Source organism: Aulonocara sp. 'chitande type north' Nkhata Bay, linkage group LG10 (genome assembly GCF_057382095.1).
Source record: "Aulonocara sp. 'chitande type north' Nkhata Bay isolate Kocher_YH1m ecotype deep benthic linkage group LG10, A_spYH_male_GT1.1, whole genome shotgun sequence".
In the NCBI taxonomy this organism is placed as follows: Eukaryota; Metazoa; Chordata; class Actinopteri; order Cichliformes; family Cichlidae; genus Aulonocara; species Aulonocara sp. 'chitande type north' Nkhata Bay.
The window spans coordinates 16942160-16960373 of record NC_141353.1 but is presented as its reverse complement, the minus strand read 5'-3'; the positions used below and the strand labels follow the sequence as shown (position 1 = coordinate 16960373).

The window sequence follows — 18214 nt, the reverse complement described above, 5'->3', positions numbered from 1 at the left end:
AAATTCCTGCCACTCTTACTCACAGACACAGGATTGGATTGCCCTCAGCAGTAATTATTTGTGTATGTGTTCCCGTGTCCTTCACACAGCTCTGCGACATCCAAAGCAAATGATTTATATTCATAAGAACATTTCATCTCATTTATGTATAAAGTATTATTCTCTCAAGATTAAAATGAAAAAAGCAAATAGTGTAATACATGTAGTATGATCAAGAAAGTAAGAAAGTTTATTTATGGAAAGTGTGATTACTGTTGATGAAATTCTGCCTTTAGCAAAGTTCTGATTACCCTTCAGCAGGCTGTAACACACAACAGGAATCTCACCATTCTCCTCCTGCATCCTCATGATAAACAGGAAGAGGAAACAGACGCGAGGACAGAGAAGTGAGAGGGAATGAGCAAGAAGGCAACCGTGATCACATGTCAGCAGCAGCAAAAAACGAACAGGAAACAGCCCAGATGCAGTCTCAGTATCAGAAAGACTTCCCTCCCCCATCCTCCTGCCACAGGAGGCGGACACCTGCTTTCCCGCAGCCTGACAACATTGGCATTAACCCTGCGTTCAGGTGAGAGCAGGTTTATCATCATCACAGTGTCCTTCATGTAGGGAGCAGCTACTCTGTGTCTGCGTGCTCTGATTCTTCTGATTCACAGGATCAACTTCAGCACGGTCCAAAGAGAGACTTACCCAGGCTGGCCCATCGTGAATGTCGGGTACGGTGAAAGGCAAAGACCAGCTAAGCATGACTTCTAAGCGGCAGTGGAAATCATCTTGCATGTTTGCATACATGCATGATTAATATTAAATGTCAAAGTCATATTTAACAAATGCTTGAAATTTGTCTTGTCCCAGCATGTATTCCCAATAATCATACAGTAATAAACACAAACCAGTGGAAAAAAGCCTCAGTTTTCAGTGTGTTTGACGTATATGTGTTTGCACTAACTTCATTGTCTCTTCGTATAAATAACACTACAATTGACAGCTTACTACTCAGAACATACTTGGAAATAAAAGTCAGTTCTACCTCTTGTTTTTTTCTGGTACATTAGAGAATTACCTTTTAATGAAATAAGAGATTCATTTCCCGTCATCTTTCATATTGATGACTTCAGAAATACTTGTGCACAGTTTAAGAATCCACCCAGTGACCCATAACCGAAAGCTGATTGACCTCACTGGGCAGGACCGAGGATCAGATGGCTGAGTAAGAGCTGAGTAAGCATTTGATTCAAATTCCTGAGTTGCATGTATATGGAAAAAGGAGTAAATGTGTTTGAATACTGACGAATTTTATTGTTTATGATATAATCTGATTTACATTTTTTAAAAAGAAATGGGGCTGACAATGTGCTCTTAAACTTATGCTTTTTTAAAAACAAAACAAAACTGCAAACTCATTTTACATTGTGAGTCACATATAGCCTTTGACCTTGAGTGGGCCGGACCAGCGAAACTTCCCTTTCTGTCAGTGAAAAGAAGTTTAACTATGCATTTAATCCCTGGAATATCTTAATATCAGAAAAAGAAATGCAGTTTTGTTTGTCTCAGTTTATCTACATGATAAACAACATTCTGTAGTAAATGGGGAAAAAAGTCTGTTGGGACTTAAATTGCAAGAAATAAAATTTGAATTGTATATGTGGGGTAATAATATTTATGATAACTGTATAAAAGTACAGTTCCGATTTCCCAAAGCAATCCAATTGGACTCTTAAGCAGTGATTCTGGCTGCTGGCGCTCATGTTTGACATGATGGATGTAAGTCTCATTTGGCTGGACACCACCCGTATTGTAATTTTTTCGCTAGAATAAAGACTTGTAAAAAAAAAAAACCCCAACAAAACACAACAACCCTACTTTGTCATTCCTGAGACTTCCCTGAGAAGAACTGAATATGACAGCCACAGGCAGAGTCCTGATTACCATACAGTACAATCTGAAGAATATCAGCATACAAAAAAGTAACCTTTCACACAAACAGTTATCCAAGTCACACACTCATTCACTGTCCTCCTTTGAAAGCTGAAGTGCTGAAGTGCAGCCACATGCTTCATCTCCGGTCCCGGTGCCTGCTCCTGTCTCCGTGCCTGCGGTCATCCCACTCTCGGCCTCTGTCCCGGTCATCTCTCCTTCCTCTGTTGCCCCACTCTTCTGTTCTGTGTCGGTCCCGATCGTCTCTGGCTCTCCCGCTTGGTCTGTCCCACTCCCTCCCTCCACCACCACCACCTCGTTCCTGCACCGGGTCTACCCCGAGATTGATGGGTTTACGGAAAGGCCTGTCCCTGCCGCCGAACCGCAGCTGTCCGGATTCCTTTTTCCCTCCAAGCCCGCCGCCGAGCCGCCGCGGCACCCATCCTTTAAGAGTCCTCTCTTGCTCAAAATCCACGAACACTTCATGCTGGTCGACCACCAGCTTGTTGGCGTCCCGGCGGGCCCGGACCACAGATCGCTCCTCTTTGTACTCAATGAAGGCATATCCTTTGGAGAAACCCGTGACAATGTCCCGGACCAGCCGGAGCCGCTGGATGTCTCCGTACTTAGAGAACACTTTGTGTAGTTTATCTTCGGTGGTCTGTGGGTTCAAGCGGGACACAAAAAAGCGTGAGCAGTGGGTCTCCAACGACGCCTTTGTTGGGCTTGTACCGGGCACCCATGGCCCTCCAGACCGCTCGATCATGGGGTTCCACGTCTGTGCCGTCGATGCTACCAGCTTTCAGCGGGTCGTACACCTTCGCTATCGGACTCCAGTCAGCCATTTTAAACTAGAACGATGGCACAGGAGTAGTGATGGCCCGCTTGAAGCTGACGCTCCGGAGCGTGTGTCGAAAAAAACAACACACTGGTTCAGAAGCACTGTGTCGAGGCTTGCTTCGTTTGGCAAAAGTCACGTGACCAGTGACGTCCGAAGCTTCATTACGCACGTAACTGCTTCGGTACCTGATTCAAACAGATATAAGGAAGTGAATCATCCACGGGATTCGTGGAGTGTGTTGATGGTGACAGATAGCGACGAGGTGATCATTCCACTGACAGATATGGAGCCAGCGAGGAAGAGAGGACGTTCTGGCGTGTGGGAATATTTTGAGTTGATTTTGCTCAATTCATTTTATCTGCCGAAGTGAAAAACTTGAAATGTCCAAAATCATGTTTTCATAATGTAAATATCATTACAGCATATGACTTTAGGAACACTTCCATGTGAATTAAAGCTGATGAAGACTACAAAAATGTATTTGACACTATACGTACATGACATTGCTACACAGTTTAGAAAATCATTTTGTTTATTGTTTTTAGATGATAGTCTGCAGGACCCAGGAATACCTGCATATCTACCAACTTGCAGTGTAGTTCCTGCACTCCACAGCCTCTTCTGTTCCATGCAAGTGGATTTTCTTCAGGGCAGGAGAAACTATTTCTAAGAAAAGAAACAGACTCAGCCAGCGCACAGTAACACTAATCCTCTTGTTAACTGTAAATAACAAAAGGGCTACCTTACATTGATCATGATTTTACTTTGCAAGTTCTTGATTAGGGGTGGGTTTTGATTATCGCCTTTCTGATTACAATCCATGCTAAATTGAATAAAGTGATATTGATTAATTAAAATCCCGTGTCGATTTGTAAATTAACGTTATTATGCCTGAAACGCCAGCATCTCAGGTTAAACCTCACAACATGTCGTCAAACACCATGCAGCTAAAACAGTAACTGGGAGCAGGTTTACGGATTCTGCATACAAACGTGAACACAGAGCGCGGACCCGACGCGTCAGAGTCAGATTTTGATGTGTCGGCGGGTCCGCGCTGTGTTTGCCTCTTTTTTCTTCACTGGCTTCTGCAGCTGCAGGTTTCATAACTCTCTGTTTACATCTCTAATTAAGTCTCACATGTGTCAGCTTTCTTTTAATAGATACGAAATTATGGATATATACTGTTAAATGATCAGACTTGTAATATTTCTGACTGAGGCAAAACTTTCCAGATTCCAATCAAATTGAATCGGATCCTGTATCGAATCAAAATGATTCTACAAATCAGTGACGATGCAGCCCTACTCAGCTTCCTAAGCATTTTCCCTTTCCAGTTCACAATCAATCCCACCCCTAGGTCAAAAATATGTATAGGAATTGGCCTAATCTAATATTTTGTATGAACCTGTCCAGCTGATTAAACGACAAGTAGATGGAGGCAGGACTTCACAGCAGGGGCATACTCCATAATGTGCTGTGCATTATCATATGTATATTATATATATTGCTCACTTATTGTATTTACCAACATCAAGGAGTTATGAGCAAAGAAAGGCCACCATAGTGCATGTTTAAATAGGGAAAGTTTATTGATCAAAATGTATTACGCAAATACGCATTACATTTTTTTCAGCCCCCCAATCGAGAAAACAAAACCAATTACATGTTCAAAGCAACGGAACGGTGGCCCAATATCAGAGAGAACTCCACTCTTGAGTGAGCAGTGATAATTGAGCAGTCCGTTTTATTTTGCAGATTCAAGCTGCTCTTCAAAATTTTCACCACCAGATGTCACCGGAGAGGACTGTGTTGAAAAGCTTCGAGTAATGAACCGTTTTTCAATACAAGCTTCAGTGCTTCGGAAAGCTTCATTTGGCCATCACTACACAGGAGACTGGCGGGCTTTACAAACAGTTTTCAGGGCTAATATTTCTCTGCATTAGTCGCCAATTACGCGTTAAACCACACCAGTACCGCTGAATCTATTCACTCTTCCAAGTGCATCAACAAAAACATTCCGTAATGAAACGGGGTCCAGTGTGTCACATTTTAAAGTCCCCCTACTCGCCCGACTAAGGATACTAGAGTTCCGCTGTGCTAAGATACTTAGACCAACTTAAAACTTAAATTAAAAATAGATAACGTAGATTAATTATAGCATCAGTCGACAAATTTGCAAGTATGAAGTAAGGTTAATTATTATTAATAATAAATAATACTTTTTATAAAAATAAAAAGTTTATAAATAAAACTTTTTATTCATTGCACAATACTGTCACTTTAAAATTATTATTTTTTATATAATTACACCATAATCAATAGCATAGATAGTGACAGATTAAAGGCAATAGCATTGTTGTGTTATTAAGCCATTGGTCTAGCATGTGCAACCAGGACACCGATTCCTTGATTCTACAAATCATTCTTCCATAATTCTTTTTGACAGTGCTGGTGGAAAGTGCCTTAAAACTTTTACAGATGTTAGACTGAATCGGACATTGCTAGAAAAAATATTAGAGCCCAACCTGATTCCCTCACTGTGAGAGTCACAGCAGCCTGTCAGTGTATGTACTCCCTGATTAATATGGCAAGGAATGGCTTATTTGAATGCCGCTTTTTTCACATCTCTGTAGGTCAGTCTTTTTTAGCTACACCACAGAACTCTCAAATGTGCATTTATCTTGTACACAAAACCCTCACAGCTATACCACACCATCGACAGTCAGCTGTGGACACTCTCTTTCAGCATTTGGTTGCTGTGCACTACGTTTCATTTTGGAGTCATGAGGGACATGTCTCTATTTCTATGTCCAGGACCAAAATATGTTGGTTGTAACAAGCGGTTATTTGAGTTACTGTTGCCTAATAAAATGGGTGGTAAGTGTATAAAATTATCTAAAAAGACTGAATGTCAAATGCTATCCAAGATCCAGGTGCCTGAACACTCTTGGGACAATGCATTACAAAAACATTCTTTAATAAAACACTGAAACCACAACAGCTTCTGCTCCACGGTGAATAACTTCTTACAAAAATTGTGAACATGCTTCACTTCATTTTTCTGTACAGTTCCATCTGATACACATGGTACAGTATCAAAAGGGTTTGGAAAGGTGAAACAAATTCTTCTATGTAGTTTATTTAAAAAAGAACTTTTGCTGCGTAGATGCATCTAGTCTTGTTGTTCTAACAGCATAAAAATTATACATAAAGGTTGAGAAGGTGTGCTCTTTAGCTCTGCTCCAGATTCATCATTTTCTGAAAGCCTTTACATATCCTCCACACTCCATTTATAGGCCGCTTCCTGCACAGCCTTTTTATCTGCCATCCTCTGGTAGCGTTTCTGTTCAAAACCATTTGACCTGCAAGACACAAATAAAATAACCCTATTAATTATGATACGACAAGCTAAAAGGCCAAAGACAATCCATTCAATTAGGCGCAAATTTAATATAGACGTGGAAAAAAATGATCACAATTTCTTTACCATTAATGTGCAAAATGACAAACTGATGTGTGTATTAAAAACATTCAATATTAAACTACAGTTCTGTCCTCAACAGTTTTCCTCTGTCACCGATGCACAAACTCTACCTGTCAACTCCGTCCCAGCGGTACCCCGGTGGAATATTGAACCGGTTTGGAGGTGGAGCAGGGCCTTTATATCGAGGTTTCTCTACAAAAAATCAAAACAAACATACAAATAAATAAAAATACAAACAGTAGCAAAAACAAAACTGCTGCTATTTAAAAGCTTCTTACAAGGATTGACCTGGTGAAATAAAATAAAGTCATAAATAAAATAAAACATATATAATGTTAAACACCTTGTGTTTTTGTGCCACGGTCCTTTTTACGCCTGAGCATTGCAGCCATAGGATCGCCTTCTCTTTCCTGTTCTCTCAACATGCGGTCAAGATCCTCATCGTCATGGTGACGTGCCAGTGGCTTCTGGCTTCGTGCAGCGCGTCCTCAAGTTTCTGCTGATGCATCTGGCTCTGTGCCAACCTATACATACATTTTAACATAAACCATTGAACCACTTTTATAATTTTTTATGTGGATATAATCACATAAACTGTGATATTTGAAATGATCATGCACATTTACCCTTTTCCCCACTGAGCGTATTTCTCGTCTCTTGCCGCTTTTTCACCAGACTTAAGTGTTGTTCAGACTTAAGTGGGTTTTATACTTTCCACATCTGCGAATCTTCTTGGGTGTCTGTGAATTTCAATTACAATGCACCAACTACATATGCGCGTAGGCAGTGCAGTTTAAAGAAGTATAACTGGAATGATTACTCAGTCGTTGGGTCTCCAGTGGTCCGTGTATAATCGAGGCTTTAAAATATCTCATCATCTACATCTCTCCATGCTACCCTGTCGCACCTGGAGCACCAGGGGAGCTACACACGCCTCCTCTTTATTGACTTTAGCTCTGCCTTTAACACCATCCTTCCTCACAGCTGGTGTGCAAGCTGTTAACCCTAGGAGTCCCATATTCCACCTGTCTATGGATTAAGGACTTTCTGACAAACCGTACACAAAGGGTTACGGTGGGCCCCCACATCTCCTTTTTTTAAAAATCAGTCTTTTGTAATTATATTTAAACTTTTTCTCTTGACACCACAGGCTAAAACTTTATCATACAAAGTAGAAGCTATATATGAACATATTCCAGAAACACCACCATCTTCTCTGGGCTAACGCTTATTTGAAATGGACTGAGGCAAAGCAGAAAACTGCTCTGTGGTCAGACTAAAGCGGAGACACACCTTTATCTGGTTTGTTATCAGTGCTCAGCTCAAAAGTTTGAATCTCCTGGGGTGCGTCAGTGCCTGTGAAATTAACAGCTTACACATCTTAAAAGGGGCCGTCAATGCTGAAGGTTTTACAGCAACTTGTGCTCCCAGATTGTCTTTTCAGTGAAGGCCTTGGATATTTCAGCAAGACAATGCCAACTACTCAACCAGTATGGCTTCACAGTAGAAAAGTCTTGCAGTCCAGACCTTTCAGCAGCTGAAAACATTTGGACATTATGAAATAAAAAAATATGGGGCTGTTGAGCAGCTTTAACTGGTTATATTTGCAAATCACTGCGTTCCATTTTTTGTTTCAATTTCTCACATCGTCCTAACTTCTTATGTAATTTGTTTTATTCTACAGATAAAAGTTAGGCAGTCACTAAAGTTTTGAGTTTATCCTGCTGGAACTGTGAGTTTCAGTAGCACATTTTTTGGAAGAGACACACTAAAAATAGTTACGATAACATCTCTTTTACAAAAACAGCTGTAGCTCTCAATGCCACACGTGTATCTCTATTCTCTGAGAAGTGACTACTGGCATTTCTCACGCAAACACCTGCAACATTTCAGGCTGAGGAGTTACTTCCAGTAATACAAAGAAGTGAGCTTTGATTTCATTTTCAGGACTAGTAATCGACCACGTGATGCTGCTATCTACATCCTTATTTTTCACTGAAAAAGAAAAGAGGAAACCAAAAAATAGATAAAACTGGATTATACAACTCGAGACAGCTGCTGAAACCAGACACCAAACTCATTTTTTGTTTACACTGTCTGTCTGAGTTCAACCATCCCTCTGTCTGTGACGTGCTCCTTTTCTTGCCCTCCCAGCGTCCGTTCCCATGACCTTGTTGCTGACACTGGACTGTGATCCATCATTTATGTCGACAAATTGGATTCTCTGATCGCTGACTAACAACCCGAGCGGGACCAGAAAGAAGCAGAGTGATCTGTCTGATCACCACCCAGAGTGCTGCATACCAAATGAAAGCAACATCCATGTTCATAATCTACTCAGCAGTGACCCTTCGACTATAAGAAGAGGAGGTATACCTTTACAGCTCCAATCTGTTCCTTCCGAAACTTCTCGAGTGGTGAGATCAAAACATCATCAGCATTTTGGATCTAAGAGATGAAAACAGAAAATGCAGTCAGCTCAGTGTGTCATATCGAGTAAATATCGAGACAAGCAACATAAATAAAGCAACAGCTCCCATGAGGGCTTTAGCGTCTCACTCAAAATAGCTTTTATCAACTGGTCAGCAGAGGCTTGCCTTTTATTATTCTGAGAGTTTTACCTTAAAACAGGAAAATTTAATTCAAAATATTTCAAATCAATATGCTAACAAGACAATCTATCGAAAACTTCACCAAATTGTTGTATAAAAGCAAATTTCTGGTTGAGATTTACTCTATTTACCTTGTCAATTGTAAACTATTTAAATGGAAATTATTGAGAAAGGTATGTATATTTGAGCAAAGCAAATGATCTGAATAATCAAACACCTTTTAATGCCTACACTTTACCTGCTGCTGACATAACAAAAAAAAAAACAAAGCTTAAGCTTCATCACCTTGAAGAGCTGTTCAAACATCACAGTAACACCCAGCACAAACATTTAGTTATGATTTCGTCATGCTTGGCACATACAGTACTCTGCCAAAGCCTCAAGCCATCTCACATTCCTTTATATTGTGCCAAAGCCAGACTTTCTGAAGGTCTTTTAAAGCTTTTCTTTTGACATCGGCTCCTTTTTCACACATTTGCTATCCAGTCTTTGTATCTGACCATTTGCAAAATGACAATTATCCCAAACAAACTGCATACCTGGATAGAAAACACACAATGAAACACTATTAGTCATGGATTGGCCTCCCCACAATAATGTTGAACCTGGACTTCAACATCAACAACAACAGTGTGAGATTAGAATGGAACAAAAGGCAGCCAACATCCAAAGGATAAAAAGAAAAAATCTGATTGTCCTTCGAGAAGCCTGTAGAATTGTTCCTGAAGACTACTTGAAGAAAGAAAGCTTGCCAAAGAGAGTTCAGGTCTTGTTGAAGAATAAAGTTGCTCGGTGGTGATATCCAATTTTGACTATAAGGTTTGTCAGAAATGCCCTTTTTTTTTTTTTTTTTTGCTTTATACAATGTATTCCTGTTGTCCTAGAAAAAGATAAAGACATGAGGGGTGGCTCAAGACTTTTGCACATCACTCTATTTAAAAACACTAGACATAAAACTGTTTTTTTGCCAGTAGTCATTGAAATACTGCAAACCAAAGAGCTCTGATGCAAAGTATTTCACAAAATATTGGCCAACACTGGCCTGTTTCATCAGAAAAATTACAGTAAAACCGCTGTAACATTTCTGCTGGTTGAGTTGCTGCAGTATGTATGAGAAACTTGTGAGTGAGAGGCTGTGGTACAGAGGGGTTATCAGAACTGAGGACTCTGGTGTTTACATTAGGTCTCTGCCCTCTTTAGTCAGGAGTCTATATATTGCAAATGTCGGTCAAATCTTACTTTGTTCTGTCTCAGTTGATTTAAGCATCAGACTATAAATATACCCCCACTCCCACATCATGACTCCACTTTCACTTTGACTTTCGTGCTGCCCTAATACCCCAAAAGAGATCTGGTTTCTTATTACATTCAGCTGGATGAAAGTGGAATCTAAGAGACTGAAGTCCATTGTCAGGTCACAATAATGGTCTTTTCAGGTTGGACGGGTAGGTATTTCAGAGGAACTCATTTGCTGGAATTTCCCTTAAACATAATAATGATAATAATGATGTTGTTAGAAGGGTTGGAGTAGTGCCACATTAAGTGGAAAAGCATGCAATCGAAATGCGTGCACACACATACACACTCACAAAGAGAAATGGGCAGTCAAACACACACACACAGGACCCTTATATGGACTTTCCCAGGCACTGGGGCTGTGCTCACGCTCACAGGGGAATTGGCAGAATAGGTTCCACATGGTGCCTCTGTAACCAGACCGTGCTCACAACCACAAAGACACACACATGAGGTTGCATACTATGCACATACATTGCACATGCGCACAGGTTTGCCTTCACACAGACTGTGCCAGACTCGAGTCACCCTGAAACAAAGACCTCTGACTGATGGAGGTTCTCTGAGTCAAAGACATTTCCCAAATTGCCATGGTGCACAAAGTGCTGTCGGTAAAACGTATTCACTAAAAAAAAAGAAGGTGTGAATCAGACTTGTGGGAACTGGACTGAAGTAGGAGCTCGAGGAAGTGACAGTGGCTAAGAATGAGTTCAGCTTTTAAACAGAAATCCTGTACATAGTAACTAATAGGGCTGCTCAATTAATCGAATTTTAATCACGATTACGATCTGGGCTTTCAACGATCCTTAAAAATGACTGAGCCGATTATTAGCCCCTCCCTCATTTATCCGCGACACCTTAAAGGCCGGTCCGTAAAAAGTATTGTCGGGCATAAACTGGTCCGTGGCGCAAAAAAGGTTGGAGACCGCTGATTAAGAGGACCCGAGGGAAGCTCGGAAAGCTAAGCAGAAGTTATTTGGAGAGGAGACTGACTGCCGTTGGTTGAAAAGAGAGGTTAAAAAAAACTTCAGTGGTGTTGCACACTATTTTATATTATTTTTTAAAGTCATTGTTAACCCTTTAAATCCGGTCAGAGCAGCACGCTCCGTTTTGTGTAACGATTTTTAAATCCCTGTAGAACCTGAACCGTGTAAGCTAGCGCAATAATTTGTTTTGTATATGAAACCGGAGGAGTTGTACTTACATCTTATGCCATCAGCTTGTCCTCGGTCACGGTTTCCTTCCACATATAGCTTTGCAAAAATTGCATAAAAAGCGCTTGCAGGAACAAAAACATAATATTCCAGAAACATGCTTTGCCGATCCGATCAGCTGTTAGTAACACTTCCCACAGTGAAACAGACATCAGCGCGAACTATCGCATGTCCGCCATTTCCTGGCCGAAACTGGAAGTGACGTCATTTTCGCGGAAATGTAGTTTTTTACTTGTAGGCCTTAAAAACCTATACTGGTCATGTTTGACTTTTCTGAATAGTTTCTGAGATGCTTAGAACTCAAATTGCACTGCTGGAAATAGTTTATTTTGATGCACCTGCTGTTTTCTTTGCAAATTTGCATCATAGGATTGTTTTTTTGTTTTTTCTGCAGTGTATATAAAAATTGGTGTATCTCAAAAATAAAACTATGAAGACACTCAAAATAAATTTCCTGTTGTTGTAAACTATTTTTTGCAACTTTTTTGTATTTAAAGTTTTAAGGGATAAACCTCTTAAATTTCTCCAAGTAGAAATATATGTAAAAAACAAAACAAAAACTATTTTCAATTTTTTTGTAGTTTATTGCACTTTTTTGCAATTAATGTAGTTACTATGGACTTAATGCATACATATTATTAAAATATGGGCCATATCAGTTGTATAGCAACTTGAAATGCTCCCACAAATGGCACTACAACATGTAAAAAAATAATATAAGCTCTGGCGGACTTAGTTCTATGGTAGGTCTTAAAGGGTTAAATAAATATCGTCAAATAATCGAGATCTCAATTTCAGTGAAAATAATCGTGATTATCATTTTTGCCATAATCGAGCAGCCCTAGTAACTAATGACTTAAATCTTAATCAGTAATGGTGAATAAACATGTTTTTTTTTTGTCCACTTGGGCTGGTGAAAAAGTTGTGAACACATTTACAGTCACATATTGGGTTGATCATTAGCATTCATTTGAAATTGCTTTCTAGCCTCCTGGTGATCCTATTTTTAATATTTACTCCTTTTTTGGTCAGTGTATAGTAGTTAGTAAGGTAATGTACAGTGAGATGGTTTCAGCTCGGCTCGTGATAAAGTTCTGCAGACCTGAAGGAAGCCTCAGATTCAAGTGGTATTTTTTCCCTTTCATGCTGCCACAGTATTTTCAAATTCTTACTATTAAAAAAAAAATTACAGGTGCTTAAAGATGGGATGCACTTGCTGCTTTCTGCTGCTCAACAGGAGACATAGAGTGCGGACACATTTCTGGTTGGTTTAGACTTTGGTGATAGAAGTTTGGTTAATTTTTTTAAGAGATGAGCATAGTCAGCCAGAGAAAGATGACAGGTATAAATATCTACAAGAACAAACATCCTACAGTTAGTTATCAATGTATCAAACTGCTACCAAGTCTGTATTTCTACGCACCCACACTCAAATACAATCACACATTTTCTTACCAGACGTTTTCTCTCCTCTTCCATGGTGCTTAAGAGCTGAGAGAACTCCTTTAAAGACTGGGCTGCAAAATAAATAACACATCCCACTGCTGTAAAAGGCTTTGCATATCTTAAATATTGTGCAAGCTTGTGTAAAAAGTGGCATTTCTGTCTCACCTATATTGACCTCATCATCAGTCTCTGCATCTCCAATGCATTCAAACTGAAACTCCTGCAGAGACTGTGAGAATCGCTGTACAGCAAGAGAAAGACCTGAGGAAGACAGGTAGAAGTTCATTACGTCAACTAAAGCATTGTTAACAGCTGGATTACGGGTAACATCTTTAACTTAGCCTGTTTAGCTTTTTGCACAAGTTGCCATCAGCGGCCACCTGAAATGCTCCCTTTGTTCTACAGGTTGCAGGGAAAAATCACTTATTCCATCCTGTAATAAACCATTAATATATTTTCCTACAAGTCTCTTCAAGTGTGATGTAAATGAAGTGCCACACCCTGCAACAATCTCCTGTGTGTTTACGTGTCCAAACAACACTCCAATAATAGAGTTTAATACCACAGTTTATTCTCTAAGGCACACAAAATACTTGGCTGCATTCTGTCATTAACACACCCTGAGATTGTTGTGCAGGGCAGCCGCTGAGAAAACATCTTAATCATACCACTCCACTGCAAACTGGTAATAAAACCATTAAACTGTCATTTATATTTCTATCAGTGTACACCAGATTACTGCAAAAACTTTGTTCAGGTTGAATGTATGAAAACAACAAAACAACCACTTCATTCTGCACTCGATTTGGTGTCCAGGACTGTTTATGTCCTAGACTGCATTCGTGCAGAAAAATGTGCTTAATGTGCTTATTCTGATGAGGGTTTGTTTGGTGTCAAATAACTTGCTTTTGACTGGTTTTCAGGTTATTTCACATCTGTGTGGTCACAGAGCAGTCAAACACCTTGTGTGTTTAAGGTGACCCCCTCGTGTTCCCTCAATCTTACAATTCAACACTGTTAGGCACACACTTTTTCCAAAGTATGGCTTTTTACTTAGAGGCTGAACCAAAAGACATCATTTCATCAAGGTTCTCCTGAAGTTAACATGTGGAAATCACCACAATAACACAAACATTGGAGACTTTTGTGAAGTATAAACACAATAAAATATACAACTACAATAAAGACTCGAAAACCCTTAATAACTGTGTAAAACTAGTGGTAGGTGATTCTCAAGAGGTTTTTTTTTTCAGCTCAAAATGAGATGTGCCATTTCATGGATGAACTAAAACCTAGATTATTATCAGAGAAATCATCCTCTGAACAGTTAACAACAGTTTTAAAGGCTGCTGGGATTTTTTTTTTTAAGAGAGAGAGGATGCATGAGAGTAAGACATCTAATGCGAAAAAGTACACATATTTACTTAGCAAGAGATTTGGAAAACATTCAAATAAAATATATCTCTCTTTCACTGATTTACTCTCAGCATTGGTAATATGTCCCACATTGTCCCTCACAAGCATACTTCTTGTCCTATATTTACTGTTTTTGAAGTCTGGTCATGCTTCTTTTAACAGAGGTTAAAACTCCAGCAACACTTGTGGTATTATTGCTTCACCCTGGTGAAAGCTGCAAGCTGAAATGTGGTGATCAAACAATAAAATTGAAGCTTCAGCCTCTTTAGACTTCATGTTCTTCTTCATCCAGTTCGGAAGTAGGAAAGGTTTTCTGACAAACCTCTGCCTTGTTTTGACCTTGTGTGTATACAGCTGGCAGCGGCAGGTGATGACCTCAGCCAACAGGTGAGCCAAAAACCCCACCCCCCCACCTTAATCAAACACTACAAACAACAAGGAGGTATATGCTGTTTGAAAGCTGTCATCAGGACAAGAATATGGCACCCAGTCAGTAACCCAGCCATGTGCCTTTATACTGTCAAATGAAGGTGTCAAAATTAATAAACACACAGTCATTAACGCGATCTTTGGGGGCTGACCTGTACTATGTAAGGTTATTTGATGGTGAATGCCATGAGACTGAGCAACCTTCTTTAAGACTTTCTTTGCATAGCATTTGCGTGTTCCAGTTATTTCCAACCATTTAATAAATACAAGGTATTCTGGGGCTGGCGTTTAAAAAAAATTGTATTCAGGAAAAACCCCAAATGTGATAATAATAAAGATTCATATGTGCAAAAATGTGAATATTTCCAGTTTTCCTCTGTTTTAAAGAAATTGAGAGTTTAGTGCCTTTAGGTTTAGTACTAATACCCAAGCAAAACAAGCTAAATTAACATTCGTCTGCCACTTTTAAAAAAAATACCCACTGTTTATAGAAAAAAAAAATCAAAAACATCACTGATATAGTTAATGTGGACATGGTCTTTTTATATATTTTCAGTAATCTAGCCGAAATCAGGTAACACCCAATAGTAGCTTGGTGGGTGGAGGTTAGGCGGTGGTCCTGCTGTTTTGGGCCCTCAAGGCAGTTGTCAGCTGTTTGCTGCTTTCTGCTAGTTAAAACCTGTATGTAACAGCAGACTACAATATTGTAAAGGTGACCTACATCAACAAATTAAGGTGAACAAATATTATTAATTATTAACTCGCGCAATAGCTGCTGTGTATATCACAGACCTACACTGTGCATAACACTGTAACTACCTTCCAAACTGTCCTGCTCATACTACACACACAAATGAAAAATTAGACACTCAAGGTTCAAGTCCCTACAGTGGTTCTGTTTGGAATGATACCCAGAGGACTTCCCTTTGGATCAGGTTGCATAAATCACTGCAAACTGTAAAGCACATTCGCTCCCAAGAATCAGCTATTAATCAGCGCGTACTTACTTTTAAGGGCAGATATGAGCATGTTTCCATCTTTGATGAGGTCTTTTATGAACCTGTTGGTTCGCTCCAACTCTATTTCATGGCACTGCAGCCGCTCTCTGAAATCCGGGCTGTCCAGGAAAGAATCACTGAACTCCAGCGTCGGCAGACCCATCGCTAGATTAATACACGCCGCTAATTACGAGAGAACAACAGCACGACGCCTTCTCTGCCTCCTCGGCGAGACACCAAACGGTGTTTCAGTGTGCTCCGAGCAAATTTCTCAGAAATTTCCTCCAGCTACTCTTTTTCATGCCTTTCTTACTTTTTTCCCAGCAGAACTTCCGGACACAAGAACACAACAGAGTCTCTGATAGAGAAGGCTTGGCTAAGCTATACAACGAGCTCCATGCAGCCTTCTTACTGTCGCTACTTTCATATAAGGCGTCGCGCTGACTTCTTATTTACTTATTAGGTGAAGCAAAGCGGACGTACGGCCGTGCAGAGTAACTAACAGGGCTTAATGTTGGTCGCACCAAAGAAAGAAGTCGGCAAAGACTGGCTAACTTTGTCTACGGACGGATCCTAGTCTTGTTACTATGGGAACGGGAGACTCCTGCTGGCGCGTGCTGAAATTGGTGGAAAACTTGGCAAAGAATACAAATGGGCCGATAACTCTGTGATCCACAGGTTTTTAACAATATGAACACCAGCGGCAGCAACAACAACAATAATTTTAATAATAGAAAATACTCGAGAAAATTTTTAAATAAATTATTTTCCTATGAATAAATACTTAAATAACACAACAGCTCAAATTAAAGTCCTGAAAATCTGTTTCATTTCAGCGCTAATTGTCAGTATATTCCGGGTGAAGTGAAAGCGTTACAAGGAACTGAGTATGTCAGCTGATGTGTTAAAGGATTAAAAAGTACCCTGCCGTTTTTCTCTTTTTTTCTCTTTTTTTTAAACCCCGTTTTCCTCACAGACAACTAGAGACGCCTAGATGTACTGTACATCGATGAGCCACCTCATTAACTACATAACTACAGGGTAACTAACACTGATTGCCTGTTACAATGCAGTGTTCATCTGGGATACTTTGGGTGCTGGCACTGGGTGGTGTTTTGACACTTACCAACCCACCTGGACATTGTTGCAGACCAGTCATGCATCCCATCGCAGTTACACTCCCCAGTAACAGCAGCCTCTACAAGTGGATGAAAACCAGACCACAAAAACTGCTCAACAAAGGTATTAAGCTACTTTCCCCAACAAAACAAGCCCACTGAGAATCCAGAGCACACCTGATCTATGGAGGTCCCAGGCAGCCAATAGGACCTAGAAACCAATCCACTGTTAACATCCCAGTGGTAGACTCCAGGAGAACACGTCCTACTGTATTTCAGTACCCCCAATGCATGACAACTAATGTGACCAGATCCAAATAAACGTAGGACCAAATAAATGTGGGACAAAGTGCAGTGACTATAAGGGAGAATGACATGGACATGTTACTCGTACTGAGCAATGGGTTAAAAATGTGCTATATCTGACTCAAACACACACACAAGAGAGTGATATTATACCCCTTTCGTCAAAAAAAGTGACAGGTTACTTCCGGAGCTCATTAATTATTCATGAGCTCCGGAAGTCCGGAAGTAATTAAATTATCCCCTAATTAAATTATTCATGAGCTCCGGAAGTAGGAAGTAATTAAATAATAAAAATATGATATTCATAAAAATATGATATTCATAAAAATATGATATTCATAAAAATATGATATTCATAAAAATATAATTGATTATTTAGAAAGTTTCTTATATATCAAAAATAGCATTCTTTTATTTCTTTAAGCAATTAAAAAATTTATTTATTTTTTTATGCTCAAAAAACGCCATCTGGTGGCGGGTCAGTGTGTGTGCGCGCGCCCGCGCGCGCCCGAGGCTGTGTGTCTGGGCGCGCGGGGGCGCGCCCGTGTCTCCGGACCGTGCTCTCTCGGGCTCCGTGCTCATGTGTTTAAAAATGTATTAAACCATATTAAAATTGTTTAGTTAAACTTGTGCTTTTGTAACGTTCAGTATGGCCACAAACACATGCTGCATGCCTTGGGGGAAAACTTTATTTAGATTTATATGCATTTGTAGATTTAGAATAAAACTCATACTCGCGATCCCCTAACCCTCCTTAGATACATAAGCAGGGAAAACTCCTTAAAAAACCCTCCGCGATTTCTCCAAAACCCTACAATAACTTGTTAGGGTACCCCCTCTATTCCCAAAACCTTATATTCGATAACAGGGAAAATCCTGAAAAAATCCTTAGTCTTTTTTCTCAAATTCAGCGCCCCGCGGCTCCCTTCATGCTCAGCCAAACAAAGCCAAAACTCCTTTTAAAAATTTCTCCGCGATTTCTCCAAAACCCCTAGAATAACTTGTTAGCTACCCCTCTATTCCCCAAAAAAAAGCGCTATAATCCAAAAACATTGGGAAAGCTCCTTACTCTTTTTTCTTCAAAAACTTGCCTCTTGCTAGCTACCTCTAAAATTCTACGCAGAGTCTAAGTTCTAC

General features: G+C 39.9%; 1 protein-coding gene and 1 pseudogene across 3 annotated transcripts; both read right to left on the bottom strand.

Annotated features, from left to right (window-relative positions):
* Positions 1-1269: 1269 nt before the first annotated feature.
* On the bottom strand, positions 1270-3268 carry LOC147320587 (U11/U12 small nuclear ribonucleoprotein 35 kDa protein-like; annotated as a pseudogene).
* A 920-nt stretch (positions 3269-4188) lies between these two features.
* On the bottom strand, positions 4189-16253 carry LOC147320586 (rho GTPase-activating protein 42-like). Of its 3 annotated transcripts, XM_086308688.1 has the most exons (8): positions 15663-16253; positions 12976-13071; positions 12820-12881; positions 8619-8690; positions 6869-6982; positions 6586-6766; positions 6353-6434; positions 4189-6120 (listed from the first exon to the last, which is right to left on the bottom strand). In XM_086308688.1, the coding sequence occupies exons 1-5, from the start codon at positions 15814-15816 to the stop codon at positions 6920-6922; spliced, it is 447 nt and encodes a 148-aa protein (XP_086164814.1). In that variant the 5' UTR covers positions 15817-16253; the 3' UTR covers positions 4189-6120; positions 6353-6434; positions 6586-6766; positions 6869-6919. The 3 variants fall into 3 exon arrangements, with proteins under 3 accessions (XP_086164814.1, XP_086164813.1, XP_086164815.1); XM_086308687.1 differs by having other exon boundaries at positions 6586-6982; XM_086308689.1 differs by lacking the exon at positions 6869-6982 and having other exon boundaries at positions 15663-16251.
* Positions 16254-18214: the final 1961 nt, after the last annotated feature.